This window comes from Aphanomyces astaci, assembly GCF_000520075.1.
Source record: "Aphanomyces astaci strain APO3 unplaced genomic scaffold supercont1.51, whole genome shotgun sequence".
Taxonomy (NCBI): Eukaryota; Oomycota; class Saprolegniomycetes; order Saprolegniales; family Verrucalvaceae; genus Aphanomyces; species Aphanomyces astaci.
Window position 1 is genome coordinate 289423 of NW_009798314.1, and position 17884 is coordinate 307306.

The 17884-nt window shown below is 46.4% G+C and overlaps 5 protein-coding genes across 5 annotated transcripts in view; 4 read left to right on the top strand and 1 right to left on the bottom strand.

The window, feature by feature from the left end:
- H257_13855 (hypothetical protein) overlaps positions 1-553 on the bottom strand; it is a gene marked incomplete at its 5' end in the record, with an annotated part of 4471 nt that extends 3918 nt beyond the window's left edge. Inside the window, one exon of the mRNA XM_009841534.1 lies at positions 18-553. Within this exon, the coding sequence (XP_009839836.1) occupies positions 18-553 (536 nt within the window). The remainder of the gene's footprint in view (positions 1-17) is intronic.
- A 4347-nt stretch (positions 554-4900) lies between these two features.
- On the top strand, positions 4901-5398 carry H257_13856 (hypothetical protein; the record flags this gene model as incomplete). Its single annotated transcript, XM_009841535.1, has 3 exons — positions 4901-4955; positions 5011-5125; positions 5176-5398. The coding sequence occupies 3 exons, from the start codon at positions 4901-4903 to the stop codon at positions 5396-5398; spliced, it is 393 nt and encodes a 130-aa protein (XP_009839837.1).
- A 6192-nt stretch (positions 5399-11590) lies between these two features.
- H257_13857 (hypothetical protein) lies at positions 11591-11908 on the top strand (the record flags this gene model as incomplete). The annotated part of the gene is made up of 1 exon (XM_009841536.1): positions 11591-11908. The coding sequence occupies one exon, from the start codon at positions 11591-11593 to the stop codon at positions 11906-11908; it is 318 nt and encodes a 105-aa protein (XP_009839838.1).
- Positions 11909-12088: 180 nt separating this feature from the next.
- Positions 12089-12391, top strand: H257_13858 (hypothetical protein; the record flags this gene model as incomplete). The annotated part of the gene is made up of 2 exons (XM_009841537.1): positions 12089-12148; positions 12179-12391. 2 exons carry the CDS (start codon positions 12089-12091, stop codon positions 12389-12391), a joined length of 273 nt encoding a protein of 90 aa, XP_009839839.1.
- Positions 12392-15779: 3388 nt separating this feature from the next.
- On the top strand, positions 15780-17459 carry H257_13859 (hypothetical protein). The gene has a single exon (XM_009841538.1). It carries the CDS (start codon positions 15807-15809, stop codon positions 17316-17318), a length of 1512 nt encoding a protein of 503 aa, XP_009839840.1. The 5' UTR covers positions 15780-15806; the 3' UTR covers positions 17319-17459.
- Positions 17460-17884: the final 425 nt, after the last annotated feature.

Genomic DNA, 17884 nt, shown 5'->3' on the forward strand with positions numbered 1-17884 from the left:
ATTTGACCAGTTCGAACGACAGCAGCACGGCAATCATGCACCCCACGGCCCAAAACGACTCGAGGATGACGATGATGCGGCCGCGGACGGACGTAGGGACCATCTCCTGCACGAGCGCCGACGCCACGGGCAACTCGCCGCCCAGGCCAAACCCTGCCAGGAACCGGAACACCAGCAACGTGGCAAAGCCGTCAGACACGCCGCAGAGGAGGGTGCCGGCCATAAACACGAGCAGCGTGACCATGAACATGGGCTTGCGGCCGTAGAGATCGGCCAACTGGCCGAACAGAAACGATCCAAAGAGAGACCCGGCAAAGGCCGCCGAGCCCAGGAGGCCGGCTTCTTGGCTCGTGGGGGAGATGCCCAGGTCCGTGCCCCATCCACCAGGAGCTAGGCCGAGGTAGATGAACACAAACGTGTCCATCGAGTCCATAGCCCAGCCAAAACCGGTCTTGGCAAGGAGGCCCCAGTAGTGGCCGCTGATGCTGAGCAGACCAGGGGTCGGCAGGGCGTCAAGGCGGCGGGTGATTTCGTGGACGTTGGATGCAGTCATGACACTCAAGGCCAAATTGGAAAATGAAGGCGAGGTTTTCAGAACAGAAATCGGACGAGTGAGTCATTCAATATTTCGTGGCACCAGATGGGGCGTTACAACCCTCTGTTGGGAAAACGATAGGTGGGAGGAGGTATCACGATCGACAGTACACTTGACTTTTGTATTTGAGCGTACAGCGTGAGTTTGCTAGTGGGAAGCACGGCAACGCAGCATGCGAAGTGGTCTTAGTAGCTAAAGTTGCACCTTCCGTCGATAACACGATATTGATTTATATTTTCCAATCTGGATGGGAATATTGCTTTCCTAGAGAATCACTTGTTCTACGACCGTGTGCTTGTGTGTAGTACAGTAATTCAACCACTTGTCAAGAGTAAACTAACCTAATAGTACTGTATAGCACTTTTCGTATTAGGTCACCAAACCAGAGAGCAATGTCGAGACTTTTTTGGGCCTATAAAATACTACTAGTACTAATTAGTACCATATTACGAAGTATGTTGGAAAGTTGTCGACAGGACAATGGAGTTTTGAGTCAACTTTTGCACGCAACTATGGTAAGTTAACTGACCATAGTTGCATGCAAAAGTTGACTCAAAACTCCATTGTGTAAATAATAAATAATTTGTAGTATAAACGATTTACGAAACAAACGCGAAACAAAATAAGGTAATCCATCAAATATCGCGAACGCCATCAATATTGTCATTATATCCAATCCAATGGCTTCATTCTGTAATTAGGAGTTTTCAGTTGATATGATTATATTCAGCCAAAGGATCAGGAACCACCTTGAAGTTCAAAACTTTATTCATGTTTATGTTGTCCAATACAAATTTCAAATTGTATCTTATTATAATGCCTTCAAATTTAATGTAGAATTGAGTCATGTATAAATAAATAAATTAAAACGCGTCATGACACCCAGGTATAATATTTTGTATATTAGTACTACACCATTTTGCGTTTACAGTTAATTTCAGCTTTTTTTCAATATATTTCCACCAACCTCCGATATATTTTACCGAATCGCCAATATAATTCCCCCAACCTCTATTATATTTCACGCCGAATTGAAATTTGGCCATTATATTTCACCCAACCCCCGATATAATTCACCCAACTAACGGATAATTTCACCTTTCGAAAATATATTTCACCTGACCACCTATATATTTCATGAAAAGTAAATTCTTTACGCCCGAGAGAGTGAAAACCAACACATCTACGGCTCAAGCACCAACGTCCAAGTCTTGCATCTTCGTAGCACGGACGTAAAACGGCTCAAAGAGAGCAGTGTACACATGCAAGTGATTCGGCTCAATTCATATTCCATTGTTAAGTCAAATACGATACAAATGCACTGAATACCTTCAATTGCCTCGTCCCCTGTGTGTTCCAAGTATTGCATGCGAAACTCATTACGAGTTTGGCCATCGGTGGCAGCCCCATATCCGATCGTTTTGTGTATGGTATGTAGCTTACCGCGTTGCATTGGTGTCAACGACTTTAACATGAGCCATCCTTTTGCAGTGGACTCGTTGATTCCATATGTACGAGCAAAGGTCTTCCAGTTTTGTCCGGCGTCGAGTGCTGCAACCACACGTCTCTTGGCAGAGAGGAGAACTTGCTTGTAGGGAAACGTGAAATTAACCTGTGGTTGGGTGAATTATAACGAAGATTGGGTGAAATATAACGGCGATATTATATGTCGGCGTGAAATATAATGGAGGTTGGGTGAATTATATTGGCGATTTAGTGAAATTTATCGGAGGTTGGTGGAAATATTTTGAAATAAAGCTGAAAATAAACGCAAAATGGTGTAGTATTCCATACATACAAACTCCTTTATGTAATTGTTGAAGATATTACGACCGTTCGCGAAATACAAAGCCAAAAAAGTTTCATCAATTCTTTAACGGGGTATTTCAGGCACTTCTTGGTACTAAAAAATGCAGCTGGATTAATATTTTCCAACGCTATCTTTAGTTTTTTTATTCGAGTGACTTTTGTGGTGGAGTCCTTCAAACATTGACATTTTAGTGCACAAAAAGCTTCGCGATATTGATGGATTACCTTACACCAGACTGCTAGCAATCACGAAACACGTTTTTGTTTCGTAAATCCAATATATCTAATTCATGCTTTCTTGAGATTTGTATGCGATTACTTGTATCTTAGATATATGGTGATTTACAAAATAATCGATCAGTCCGAAAACTCAAATGGGTCGCTCTAAGCGCACCGCAAGGAACGCCAGCTCCACGGATGAGACTGCAGACGATGTGATAGCCCTGCACATAGTTGCAGACATGAGACTACAGTACGACGCCATCATAACCAGTCTTGTGAGGTGGCTTGAACGGGAGCACCCCAAGTATATTGAGCACGGCGTGCTGGTCCTACCTGTCTCGCTTCCTGCAGGCAAATCTTATGCTCTCCTACGCATCACTGAAACGATACAAAGACGGCAGCGAACATGTGCCACGACAGTATAACTCCGTGTCGACTGTCAATCGGTTGAAGAGTTCAGTACTCTTCTTGCACAAAGAGTCAGGTGTTGAGGTTAGCGTCAAAATGTGCAACATGATGAAGGTAAGATGCTGCATTGCATTTTGTCGACAATATCATATTCATTAATATCATATTCATAGTCTGTTATCATAGATTTCGTTAGCGGGTACAAGCGAAAGTATATCCAGCTCAAGGATACCGGTGAAGTGCCCATGACAGTTGGAAATGCATCCCTTATGCTACAGTGCGCGCCAGGTGGATAAAGCCACCCTGTTTTGTTGTAATTGCTTTTGACGTATGTCCTTATTCGATTAGCAGATGTTTATGAACGAATTGATATGCCAATTACAAAAGAATTCCAACTCCACGGGCACAACTACTTCGAAAATCTAGTCAATATGAGAACTTTATGAAAAATCACTGCGCCAGGTGGTTAAAGCCACCTCAGAAAAATCAATGTATTTTCAACACAAATCGCTGTTATTGACCCAAATCAATTTATTAGTACTTTGTTTTACCTCCTTTAGCTACTACAACGTCAACACAACGGTCTTGCATCGATCGAATCAACTTGTCGAGATAAGTTTGACTCAAGCCAGACCATGCATGCTTGATGGCCTCGACGAGGTCATGCAGTGTCATAAATTGACGTCCGTTCGCATAAACCGAACGTGCTAGGACCCCCCACAAGTTTTCAATTGGATTTAGGTCGGGAAAAAGGGAAGGGTGGTCAAAAATGTCCACCCCATTCTCCGCAAACCAGGCCATTGTGGTCTTCGACCGATGGATTGACGCCCCATCTTGCATAAACGTAAATCTGGGGCCGTAGTGGCAATGGCCAAAGGGTAGCAAATAGTTCTCCAATGTTTCAACGTAGTCGTCAGCCTTTTGGTTGCCCTCCAAGAAGGCCAACTCTGACAAACCTTTCGACGAAAACGCGCCCCAGACCATGACGCCACCACCACCATTTTGGCGCGTCAAAAAGGTGTCAGGCTCCTTCCGTAAGTCATGCCAATAGGACTGAAACCCATCCGGTCCATCGAGATTAATCTTCTTCTCGTCGGACCAGATGATTTTAGTCCAATTGGTTGACTCACGGAGGTGTCGCTTGGCATACTCCACCCGCGCGATCTTGTGCTTAGCTTGGAGGTTGGGCATGTGCTTCCGCTTCTCGTAGTTGAGAATTGGACTTTGTTGCAGGCGTCGTTGGCATGTCCGGAGTGAGGCGTCCAAATTCAGGGTGGTCTTGAGCAGTCGCGCGGACGATCCAACCTTGGAGGCTTCCCGGAGCAGAAGTCGGCACGCACTGCCAACGAGAATTTTTGGCTTCATGCCGTTGTATCTCGTGCCATAGTAGAAAGCTGAGCGTCTTTACCCATCCTATGGCATTCTTATTGTTCGTTGTCGGGGTGTATTTGTGTGTTATAGTGCTTACCATGCACGTGACAAAAGTCTGTTAGCTGTGCGTGGGGTGTAGTTGTTGCTTGGGGTCTGAATTGCATGTGGCTTTATTTCCCTGGCGCGGTCAAAAAACGTTCATGTTGCAGTCAACAACGCTCAACTCAACCAATTGACCTAAAATTCTATGTGAAAACTCCACCAATCATACTCGTTTCACGGGTGCATTTTGCGGAGCAGAACTCTTGATTGGCGGGATTTTTCTCTTGAAAAATAGGGTGGCTTTATCCACCTGGCGCGCACTGTAGTATACTAGTATATATATATTCATTGTTGTTCAGTTATCGGATTTTGGCGGCCGCTGCACTGACATCCAAAACAGATTATGCATTGCACATCACGGTGCATGCGTTCTTGGTTTTGTGTTGGAACTTGATGGCACGAGCTGTTTCAGCGTCCACGCTTCGATACGAGCATGTGTCGTGGAAAAGTATGCAGCTCAGCCTTACACTCATATATTAATAACATATTCTCACAATTTGTAGACGACGCACTTGAAATTCAGTACGGTGTAATGAAGAATGACCAAGACGGCCATATGTCATTTGCAAGGCATGTGTACGCCAACCCATTGAACCCTGAAATTTGCCCTGTGCTGAGGTATATATAGTTGTATTTTGTGTGTGCTAAATATATTGTGTTGTCACTAGTTTGGGCGTGTTGCTGTTTACTCGTGGCGCCAACCTCCCAGGCTCGCCGTCCCTCGTGTTCGGCTACAATGCCAAGGAACATTTCTCAACTTGGCTCCGCAACACGTGTTCCAACTCTGAAGACGACATCGTGTCGATGGGCTTGGCCATTTCGGATATTGGCACTCACTCATTTCGCAAAGACGTGGCCAGTTCTTTGTCCAACTGTCCTGGGGGTCCATAGGCAGTGTCGATCTGGCTCCGTGCGGGGTGGAGTTTGGGCAGTGTATAAGGTCAGTACATTTTCGAGGGTTCAGGGGAGACCAATTTGTTGGCCCCGAAGCAACAGGTATTCCCAAAATATTAATTATTAGGTTATGTGAATAATACATTAAATTTTTTTAATGTAAGGCCTCAATGTGAACGACCCGAGTTCGGTGCTTTGCCCCCCCCGTTTTGGCAATATGGCAGTCGTTACGCCCGCACAGTGGGAACAAATCCTGCCAGGATATTTCACGTTTTATCCCCCGTCGTTTCGCTCAGCCATCCCTTTTCTCTTGGTCTCATTGGTGCACCATCATGATTGGCTGAACAGGACTCTCCATCCCTCGCATCCCCTGTTTCTTTCCACTCCTTTGGTGTCCGGGTTACTGACCACACTAGTGCCAAACGTGTATTTGGGCAACTTGCACAACCCTGCTACTAACATGGTGGCACCTGGAATCCCCCCATATACCACTCTACCAGCAGCTACGTGACACGCAGCAATCGATAACTAGTGTGAACACCGCGCTGGAAACTGGTTTTAGTAGAATTCCTCAACAAATTCTAAGTGGAATTGAGTCTGGTGTGCCTGGCGATAGCCCTGTCACGATGGGGTTATTGCGCCACACTTGGCCAATTATTTCTCTTCAAACTGCCCCTCCTCCCTCCCTGCATTCCCCCTTCCACCCACCCCCACCATCAACCAGCACCACGGCGGCACCAACGTAAAGCACGGAGTCATCTACTGATGGTCATGCTGCAGTTCCTGCTACACAGTGGTGGGTTCAACGTGAGGTCACATCTCATGCCTTAACCTGTCCCTCGGGAAAGGTGTACGACCTTTGGAATTTGTATTGGCTCGGAAACAAGGATCAAAACCTCCCACCCCTCCGCCAGTTGTGCGCTAAACATTTTGCAACTCGGAAGGACCAATCTAATTTTGTCAAAGTGAAGAAGGTAGTGTCAGCAATTGTGTTGTTTGCAGGGTGCACCGAACATGCTATGGGGTCAATGGAATTACCTCAGCTCAACGCACTGTACGAGCGTGCATTTGCATCCTTTTGCCAAAAAATATTTGGCGTACACCACCCGGCACAACTTGCTAAACGACGTGTCGCTGAAATGAGCTACCATACTATGTACAATCTTTTAGGCAAACAATAAGGTCATATAAATGCTTCTACTGGCTTTACATCGATTTTTGCATCGCATTACTAACGATTTTTGCATCACACCATACACCATGATCACGTTGAAAATGAGTTATTTATTCAATACTTCGATCTTTGTACTGCAGTGTTGGTCAGCGTTTGAATCGAAGACTCGATGCTTGATTTTATACAGAAAGCAATAATGAGAGATTTTCATAGTCAGCCAAAGTTACAATCTCCATGAACGGTCACCAATCAAGCTACAACTTACAGCTCTTGCTGCCCGGTGACAATTCAATCTGGATGCTGGGCTCACATATTAGCAATGCTGTATAGCTTCACTGATTTACCTCAATGGAATAGATATACTTTGCTATACGAGGTACCCGGCACGTCGAGCGACAATCGTGGCCGCTCTCATATCGGCCTTGTGGGCCTTGTAGTGCGCGAATTGCCTGATTAAACTACTGAAGGAAGTGAATGTTAGCTACTGCGCGTAGTATGTGAACGTACCTTGGTGATCAACGACCTTGCTTGCCGTCCCAATCCCAACTCGGCCCGCCGCGTCATCGTCTTGTTGGTCCTGCTGCTTCATGTAACTGCTGTAGACCATGTGTGTTAACATTGTTACCCAGATAAAGGGAAGTAGTAGTAGGGTACAAACGGAATTGTATTCCAGTTCGTACAACTTGTTTTCATTGGCTACAGTATTAACAGTAAGCCCTGGAGTCGTATTAACATTAAGCACTGGAGTACTACGTAGTAATACGACTTGCTCACTTAAAAGCAATGGCGTCATACAGTAAGCTTATTAGCCCCAATTTCGACAATTCCGGACTCCAGTTGAACTGTGAAGCAACACACACGCAGAACATTAATTGTATTGTGATCAGAATTCGTAGGAGTCATTTTCGGCGAAATATATTTTAACCAATCAAGTTGTACACGCTCATTTGATTGGTTATAATCACCCATTACTACTCTGGTCCGAAATACCACGTAGTAGTTGTTAGGTACCCCTTCTAATTGGTCCCATTTTTGCAAATATACGTATTCATTCCTTCTGATTGGTGGAAATAAAAGCCCGATATTTCCTCTTTGATTGGCTAGTTAATTCACCACACAGTTCATTCTTGTTCCGGAGTTGTGCGTTTGCATCACTCGCCGGACAATCAACTTAGCTAACATCGCTAACACTACGCCGATTACCTTTACGTATCCTCCTTGTAACATCTCCTAAGCTCATGGGATTCGCTGGCTTTTCTGCAGTCCGAACGGCCACCTTGACGTTTCATGTGCAGCCAAGGCCGCGACATTCTCGGTTACCTACTGGAAGACTCTGTCATCAAGCATATCGCGACATTACCAACCAATCATATCCTACTATAGATCACTCATTTACGTCGTACCCCTGGGGTCATGTACGGCACTCCTTTCGCCACGTCTACGCGGCGACTGGCGGCGCATGCCAAATTTGGGGTATTGACGTTTATATAATACTATATATTTACTTCGAAAATGTTCTATATCAGAGGTCATATTTGAGAAAAAATACATAAATCAAGTCACAATCGACTGGCGGCGCATGCCAATTTTGGGGTATTTACTTTATAATACTATATATTCACTTCGAAAATATTCTACTAGTGTATCAGAGGTCATGTTTGAGAAAAAATACATAAATCAAGTCACTATCGAACCTACCTAGTAACAACTATTTCAGACCATACTAGTGTTGGCTTTGGCATTCTTCGTGATGAATGGGGACATATCGATACTAACTCACCTTTCACGCTAAGAGCATCTCCACCGCGTAAAGAACAGAATTCCCCAGGTAGAACACTACACTGGTAACGCTAGGTGTATGCTGCTCTTAGCGATGGAGAGGGTAATGGTATTTACTCCGAAAGTTTCTCACAGTACACTGAATGTCGAAATCCCCAGAGGGGTGTGAAGTTGAATGCGAGTGACCGGCTGCATCTGTCGACGGCGCATTTTTTATTGACACCACGTCGACAATACAACTGTTTCTCGTACGCTTGATACCTCATCATGATTAGCACGCAGTAGTAGTATGAATGTAAGCGGAGTAATCTCAACCAACGAGCCTCTCATGTTCATCCACACGACGACCAGGACCAGCCTTATTAACCGATACAACGATGTCGTCATGTTCATACTGCTCGTAGCGTTGTAAGCGGCAGTGCCATCTCGATAATTGCGGCGAAGCATACTTCGCCGCAAATATCGACATAATGACCTAAAATGTCGTCATCCCTCTGGTGGTGGTAATGTGACGGTGGAGTATTGCAGCAGCAATGTGTTAATTACGTGGAAACGTTACATGGTTGTGAAGGGTGCAAGTGGGCGAAGACGATGGAGTAATGAAACGCTGTATGGAAGTGGGTGTAGTGGTGGGCAGTGGAGCGCAGCGGTGAACTTCCGCATTCGCGGCTGCGCTCCACCGTCCACCGCCGCCACCATACTGCGCATTTCGATATATATATTGATATCGGATCCATATTGGATTGAAGTGTAAGTAGCATACTGTATATTGATATCGGTTTAATATTGGATTGAAATGTAAGCAGCAGGTGTTAGTGTAGATGCATCAGGTAGGAGTGTCGAGAGCGGAATGTACCTTGGTTCACATTGGTCTGGCTTGACAGCGGTCAATGCTTGTTCTTGAATGCTTGGTCGATTTCACATCAATGATACTACTAGTACTGTAGTAGGTGTGTTTCGTAGTTTGTTTCGTAAATATCCAAGGTGGAGGATCCAATAATAGTACTAACCGCAACACATCTTCCTATCGGCACATCAGCTAAATATAACATGGAAAACGACTTTAGAACATCCTACTAATCATTTTTCAAACCAACCATGGCACGCAACAAATAACTCCGACATGCTCTAATCGTCCATCCGAACGAATCGACGTTCTTTTCCCCCAACGACGCCCGCTCGTGCTTCTTCAGGCCGAACCGCGCTTCCAAAAAAGATGGCGTTTCGTACAAGAATTTTGTTTGCAGTGTCTGCAGCTCGACGGTCCGTGTACAAAAGACAGCTGGACCAACCAACCTTTTCAGACACGTCTGAAACAACAATGTGAATTGGCATCAAAGCTATGGTTCGTTGGAAGAACATGGATGGCTTCCCTAATGACGGCTTTAAGAACACCGAGAAGAGCGAAGAAATGTAATAGCCATGGATTGGGTGACGCCTTCAGGAACAGCGAAAAGAGCCAAGAAATATACAGGGCCATGGATCCTGGACAATCTACCGCTCAAGTTCTTCGAAAAGAAGCGAACCAAGTCGAATATCAACTTCACAGGCTCTTCGAGCAAGTCACTCAAGCTATACATGCATGCAGTTGCCGTCAAAGTCGAAGAATCCATTTCGCACGAACTGCGAGGATAAAATATTGCCACATAAGAATTGCTGAGGACCACATAGGACTTGCTGAGAGCCACATAAGGATTGCTGAATCGCACATAGTTTTTGCTGAAGGACACATGAAATAGTTTTTGCTGAAGGACACATGAAATTTGCTGAATTGAATATAGAGTATGTTACACAACGAGACCCACTTCGGCAGGCAGGGCGTTAGGGCGTTATGAGAATTTCTGGACACATGTGACTATGAGCAATGTGATTGGTTATTGTAAATGAATTCAGAGCATGTGATTGGCTATTTCTCCCTAAGTTTCGTGATTTCAGGAGTGGGAGTACGTAACTGTAGCTACTAAAATTAGATCTGTTCAGTATTGAGTACTCATTGAGCTGTTTGTTCGCTGTTACTCCTCCGGGGGTGTGTGGTCCAATAGTCAAGAATGTGCTAACTTCGTTTATACTTGGCGCGCGTGGAACATCATTATGGACCACTGCCCTTTATGTATGGACAAGTTCAAAAGCATCTAATCTTGACTAAGGTGGGAATTATCTCACCCGACTACTCCAGGCATTAACATGGTGGCTCTGAGTACCATAATTTATCGGCACTCTATAAACAATTCTACTCTAATTCAGCTTATCTAATATAATATCACACCAATGTTCTGTACACAATGGAGTCCCAAAGTATTGTACTTGCAAATAGTATGCTGCACAAATACGAAGTATACAAAATGTATTATCGACCAAATTAGCTAACCAGCAAACATGATATATCAGGCAACGTGCAAACGACGGCGACGGCCGCGAACCTGATAATGGTGTTGGTCTTCAGCATCTGCACATCTCGTACGGCTTTTTTCAGTCGCCATGGCGGTGTACTCATTCCTGGAAGTCTGATCCCGACTTCGTTGGATACGGCCAGCACATGGCTGCAAATAGCGCCACGAATCCAAAGCAGACAATCGCACCGCAAGGCAGTTGGGTCTTGGGTTCGAACAACGATCCATCCACTCGCAGGTTGTTCGTGCAATTCAGAGCAAGGTTCATTGCAAGCGGCGCCCGGCCAGGAGGAAGGGGTAGGTGCATGCCTAGACGCCACCGCCATGTCAGCACCAACCACCATGCAGCCCCGCACACGAATGAACCATGCAAAGGGGTCGACGCCAGCACCTGCCACACCACTACGCATGTGCCATGCATGCCCAACTACTTCAGAATTGAAACCCCGAAAACCTCTTTCCTCCGGCACCCTCCTAACGCAGCCGCCCCATCGAACGTGAGGAAATAATGAAATGAGATGTAAGGACTGGCGAGCTTTCCACATACACTCTTATTGGACAACCACACACACACATAGACTGGCCAGATTCTACATTACTGCAAGTTCAAGTACAAAAAAGTACGATTGGTTTCGGGATTTGAACCCGTCCTCACCGACGCAAACAAGTACGGTCGGATGAATCACGTTAGAGCTGAACGACATGCTGCAGTTTGTTCACTTGGACGAGAAATGATTTTATATTACAAAGGTGAGTCGTAAGTATTACCTCGTGCCTGGTGAGAAAGAGCCAAAACGCGAGTGCAAAAGCAAACGGTATATTACGAAAGTGATGTTCCTTTGCGCGATGGCACGTCCACGCTACAACCACGCGACAGACAACTGGTGGGACGGCAAGATCGGTATTTGGCCCTTTGTCGAGCCCGTGACAGCGCAGCGTGACAGTGTGAACCGCAAAGCCGGCACCCTCGAAACAAATTCAATTACCGTGACAAAGGACGTGTACCGTACCTTTCTGCTGGACAAGGTCTTGCCTGCAATCGTCGCCAAATGGCCGCGCGCCGATAACACCATCAAGTTTCAGCACGACAATGCTCGCGCACATGTCACGCCAGAGGACGTGAAACTCAAGGCAGCCCTGGACACGTACAAGGCAGTCGGCTAGTCCATGTCGCTCGCCCCACATCCGCCAAACTCACCCGACACGAACGTCTTGGACCTTGGCTTCTTTGCTGCCATCCAATCCCTACAGCATCGCAAGTCAGCACGTACAATTAACGGGTTCGTTGGCCACGTGGTGAGTGCATTCATCTAGTACACTTTGGCGCATTTGAATCACACGTTCATGGCGCTGCAGTCCTGCCTGGTGGAGACCTTGAAGCTGTTCGGCGACAATGCCTACAAGGTGCCACACATGTCCAATGGGAAGGAATAGCGCAAGGGATTGCTACCGCAAAACGTGTCGCGCCCGAGGGATGTCTTCGAAGAAGCCAAGGTCAAGTTAGATGGCGTGGCATCTGCTAAGCTGGACCGTGTCCTAGCAGTGGAACTGGAGGAGGCTCGTTGCATCGACGAGCTCGCACAGGCACTCGAAAGCATTCCGCAGGACGACGACGAGCCGGGCGACATCATATTTGGCCCTATGTGACGCAGGAATCGATCCCATTAGTGTAGAAGATGACGAGTAAGCACCTACGGGTATGTGTGTTGGTATTGTGGATGGTCGTTGTGCTCGTTAGGAGGGTTCCTGAGGTAAACCCCCCTATGACGGCTTTGACCAATTCTGACAGTGCCATTCGATTTTGGAGGGGGGTTTACCTCAGCAGTGTCAGAATTGGTCAAAGCCGTCATTTGATTGGTCCTGAGACACAGATTTTGCATGCTTTAATTGGACGATTGTATCGTTACACCTGTATAATTACATTCTGGATTATTTGATATTGGAGGGTTCGTATTTTTATTCGAGGAGGCGTATATCCATTTTCTGATTCGCGCAATTATTTTGGAGCGGAGGGAGTAGTACTTAGGGTACCTGAAATATTGCAATATTCTGGCCCAAAACGCCATTTTGGGGCCGAATTCGATAAATCTGAAAATAATTGAAACATGTTTTAACCCAAACCCAATAATTCCACATCGGCTTTACTCGTTGACAGGGGTTCATTGTCAAATCGCCATATTACAAAATGGACCATTTACCTCCATTTTGAAAAATCATTTTTGGTTTATCCCATTTTGCCAGAAAATGGAATATACTATTAATACGTTGTATTGTGCTTTTCAACATTTCTGCCACTGGTTTTAGCAGCTTTAACGATTGAATGTTTTATATAAAGAAAGGTTGCACTTGCTCTAAAACGAAGCAAATCGAAGGTTCTGTCATTGGGCGAAATAATACACGTTGTTTTAGTAATTATAGGTGCAATGGCATGGAAGGGTTGCCAGCCACTTCGTGTCACCAGACAGTGGAGTACAGCGCCGCCATCGCATGGCCTAGCTTAGCATTGCACTAAAACACCGCGTTTGCCGAAATTTCATCGGCAAACACCCCTGCTAAGCAAACCTTGCTGGGAAAACCAGCCAAAAATTCCTTTGGCGTCCAATCAAACTGAAGCAAACCCATACGATCCATAAAATCACCTCTAATTAGAGCATGGAATTACTAAAAAGAGTGGTACGTTTGGTGCTTCGTTTTACTAAAACGAAGCTGGACTCAACGTAATACTACGTGTCCATGTTTAAAAGAGGGGTTTTAGTCCCAGAATAGCCAAAAGTTGTGAAAAGCACAATACCACATAGTCTGTAATCTTAGTCCAATGGTACTTGACTTGATTAAAGTATGTACTCCTGAGTATTGTGTGTTCTTCTCAAAATTTCCTCCTGTGGTTTGTTGAATGAACCGGCAAACAACCGCTGGACCTTCTAAATTTCATATATTTATAGAACTAAGTTGAAGTGGTATCTTTGTGACAGCAATATTTCTATCAATCTTTTTAGCCAATCATATTGCAAACTTCATTCTTTGTAGCCAATCATACGCCTTTGCTCGATTAGTCGCCGATTTCATCAATCCAAAATAGGCAAATTTGACTGAAAAGCACAATATTATACGGAATAAAACTCAATAATACTTCGAAGTATATGATAATTGTAAACGATTATAGAGGTTAAGGGTACGTCTGGTAACATTTCAAAAATATATTCCATTTTCTCGCAATGGGATTAACCAAAATGCCATTTTCAAAATGGAGGTAAAAGGTCCATTTTGTAATGTGGCGTTTTGGACCTCTTCAACGAGTAAATTCCACGTGGAATTTATTGGATTTGGGTTAACTGTAAAACTCTGCAACCAAGACATCTTTCAATTTTGGTCATATTTGTTGAATTCGGCCCTAAAATGGCGCTTTGGGCCTGAATATTGCAATATTTCCGTTACCAGACGCACCTTAATACCCCATGTTGAATGTGAAGGCTGTCGCGGCAATCGCCGTGGCGCCGTGAGCTCTCTGTATGTGTAGGATACAGGCTCGTTTACACTGTCAATGAATGACTTGTAGATAGATATATATATCATTGGAGGGTACAAGACCGAGTTGCGCGTAGAAAGGTCTCCTTAGGAAGTACTACCGGTAGTATCCTAGCATGACGCAGCGCTCGCCCACTCAGCAGGTCAGCCAGGCGAGGAAATACAACGGGGGTGTCAACAACGCCAGTGATTATGCCAGGATATCCTTATAATTGTTAGGTAGGATAAAACTGTAAGACTATGAGTGTACGCGATGACACCGACATTGATTGCTCACCGGATGAATGAAATTGTAAACGACTCGACGGATTTGGCAGATCATATCTTGGGAACGACGATGAATCATATTGAATGAACCAGCCAATCAACGACGAAATCCGCAGCTTTCTTTTCCACCAATCAGAAGCAATAAATAACAAGATTTACTGTTAATGCCGAAAGTTTGAAAACAGTTGGACTAACTGTAAGATATCGGACCACAGTAGAGTAATACTACTACGGTACTAATACGATAACTAGTACTACAGTACTACGTAGTATTAATACTACTAGTAACAGTAAGTACTTATTACTCCGAGTAAGTATGTACTCCGGAGTATTATCATAGACGACGCACCCTGAACTTTACAATACGCTACAGTAACGTTACTGCGGAGTACATTTGAGGTACAATTCTTAATTTACGTATACTGTACGGCATAACGTTAACAGTACTGTAAGTCGATCACGCCTGGACTGAGAGGACAAATACTAGTAGGTACGATGCCCCATCGAGTGTTCCCTGGATGTTCTACTTTGACCCGGATTCACGCGACACGCTGCACCCCATCATGAGCGGCGAGGTAATTTTGAGAAACTAGACACACAATAATTGGCTAAAATTACTTGATTTTATCAAAAACAACAGCGCAATTCGGTCGTGCTGCCCCTACCTCAATGTGGTACCAGTACTGTGTGCGCCGTCCCTCAGTGCAATCTGCGACCTGCAACCTGCAGCAAAACACTTGTAAGCGAAGCAGCCCTCGACGAGAAGCGGCGGCACGCGGAGTGTTGGCTGTACATACAAGTGTACTTTTCTAGTGTGGCTGATTGCAGTACAATTCCCTCAGTACAACAGTTCCACTGTTGTTTCGACCCGAAATACTGTTTCAATGAGGTTTATAAGGAACTTTGTATGGTCAGACCACCTCACCTCTTCCTAGACGTTAAGTGCATCTCAGTGGTTCGCGATGCAGTTAACCTTTAGCATCGTATGTACGTACTCACCGGGGGTAGGACGTAGCCCAGGTTCACAGGGCTACTGGCGAAAAGGTGTATCCGGATGTAAGAATTCCGTCATTGAAACAGTATTGGAACCGTTTTAATGAGGGAATTAGTCGTGTATGTACCCATGTAAGTCCTCTCACAGTCTTTCCATGCTGTTGGGACATACTGGGGCAAAGCATTTCTTCCGCGACCAGCTGGCAAGTGCAATCCGAATTAATAGAAGAAATGAAAACAACAATAATGTTCTGTCCGACTCACTTCAGGAATTCACATGTCTGGCGCAGCAGCAGTTCCGTCCGCGCGAGGGGTGGCGTTGGTGTCTCAGCGCCTCGACAACCTGCACGGGTCCAAGGGCGGATGCGGCGGCATCTCGGGCTACTACCTCAAGCTGCTGTTCGCGTCCGGGTTTGGCTGGGCCATGGACTCGATGGACACGTTCCTGTTCACGTACTGCCTGAAACCGATCAAGGACGAGTTTCAGAACGACTACAACCGCACGTTTTCACCGCACGAGCTGGGCATCCTCGGGTCGTCCGTGTTCGCGGGGTCGTTTGTCGGTGCATTCCTCTTTGGGTGTCTCGCAGATCAATTCGGCCGGCGTCCGGTGTTCCTGTGGACGATGGTAGTGTTCCTTGCAGGCATGGTCATGTGCGGTCTCGCCGACAGCTACGGCATGCTACTCACGTTCCGCTTCGTCACGGGTATCGGTCTCGGCGGCGAGCTTCCCGTGGCGTCGACGCTGGTGCAGGAGCTGTCCCCGAAGGCCATTCGCGGCCGCATGATCGTGCTTCTCGACGGCTTTTGGCCCGTGGGCTGCATGTTCGCCGTCGCGTTGGCCTTCGAGCTCATCAAGGTCATAACATGGCGCCAAGTGTTCTTCGTGTCTACGGCGCCCGTGCTCATCGCGATCATTCTCCGCGTGATGATCCCGGAATCTCCTAAGTGGCTCGCGTCTGTCGGTCGCAACCAAGACGCCAACCGCATCATTCAGGACATCGAGATCGCGCACGGCGTGTACTCGTACACCGCCAAGCTGGACCCGCATGTAGATGACCCCACCGCCAACGTGTTCTCGTACCGGCACCTCAGCACGTACCAGCGTGTGGCGCTGCTCTTCCGCGGCGAGTACCTCAAGCGCACGGTGGTGCTGTGGATCGTCTGGTTCGGCATCGCGTTTGCGTACTACGCCATTTACGTGTGGCTGCCCGTGATCGTGTCCTCCAGACCGGGAGCGTTCAACATCTACGGCACGTCCACATCTTTGTTTGTGATCCTGGCGTGGCAGATCCCGGGCTACTTTTCCGCCGCGTACATCGTCGAGAGGATTGGGCGCAAGCTGACGCTAGTGCTGTTCCTGTTTTGCTCGTTCGCGTCGGCGCTGATCTTTGGGTACGTCGAGCCGACGGAGGTGAACCTCATGTGCGCGGGGTCGTTCATGTCGTTCTCGATGCTCGGCGCGTGGGGCGCGTTGTACGCGTACACCCCGGAGAACTATCCAACCAACATCCGCGCCATGGGAGCGGCGTACCCGTCCGGATTCAGCCGCATCTCCGCCATCGCAGGCACGTACGTGATTCCTTTGCTGCACGAGGCAGGGTGGTCGCCCGAGTCGGTCATGTGGCTAAACGGCGCGATCCTCATGGTGTGCTGCGTGATCTTGTTCCTGTTTGGGTATGAAACCCGAGGCAAAGACATCGACGACGTGCTCGGGATGGGCAACCCCGCGGAGCTGCACAGCGGCCTCAGCGACCTCCTCAGCCCATACCCTGACTTGCTCGAGTGATTATTGCCACGGATGAATGTTTCCAAGAAAAGCGGGTTCTTTTTCTTTAAAGTGAGTGTCGTCAAACATGGCTACTAACTAGTGCATACTAAGTATTAAATACTAGTTACCGGGAATACTAGTAGCTCTTCTCACGCCGAATCTTGGCAAGCTTCAACCTTGCCTCAACAACCAACATGCATGACCTGGATTGTCATTTGCTCCCGCGAGCAAGGTGCATTACACATTCGTACCTCAGATGACAAGATGATGACCTCATTCTCGCAACGTAGTTACTGCAGTAATGCCATGTCCCTTCTTTGCTTGTTACAGTGTACTACTAGGAATAATAGTACAGTACTCCATAGCTATCATCAGTGCTTCAGAAGGAAGGATGGACGGCGGCAGTTCGTGGCCAAGGTTGCTTCATGGTAAAGTGACAGCACAGGAGACACACTATTAGAGAATTGCGACCTTTACTACTGAACCAGTAGTTCAGATTGCTGCTTGGTGGTTTGTGTGGATTTGTTCTTTGGGGGACCAACTACAGTACTGTACTGTACTGTACATACCTGGTACTACCAATG

What these genes read in the sequence shown, in the direction of transcription:
- H257_13859 (XM_009841538.1), top strand. Translation starts at nt 15,807, where the DNA reads ATGTCTGGCGCAGCAGCAGTTCCGTCCGCGCGAGGGGTGGCGTTGGTG.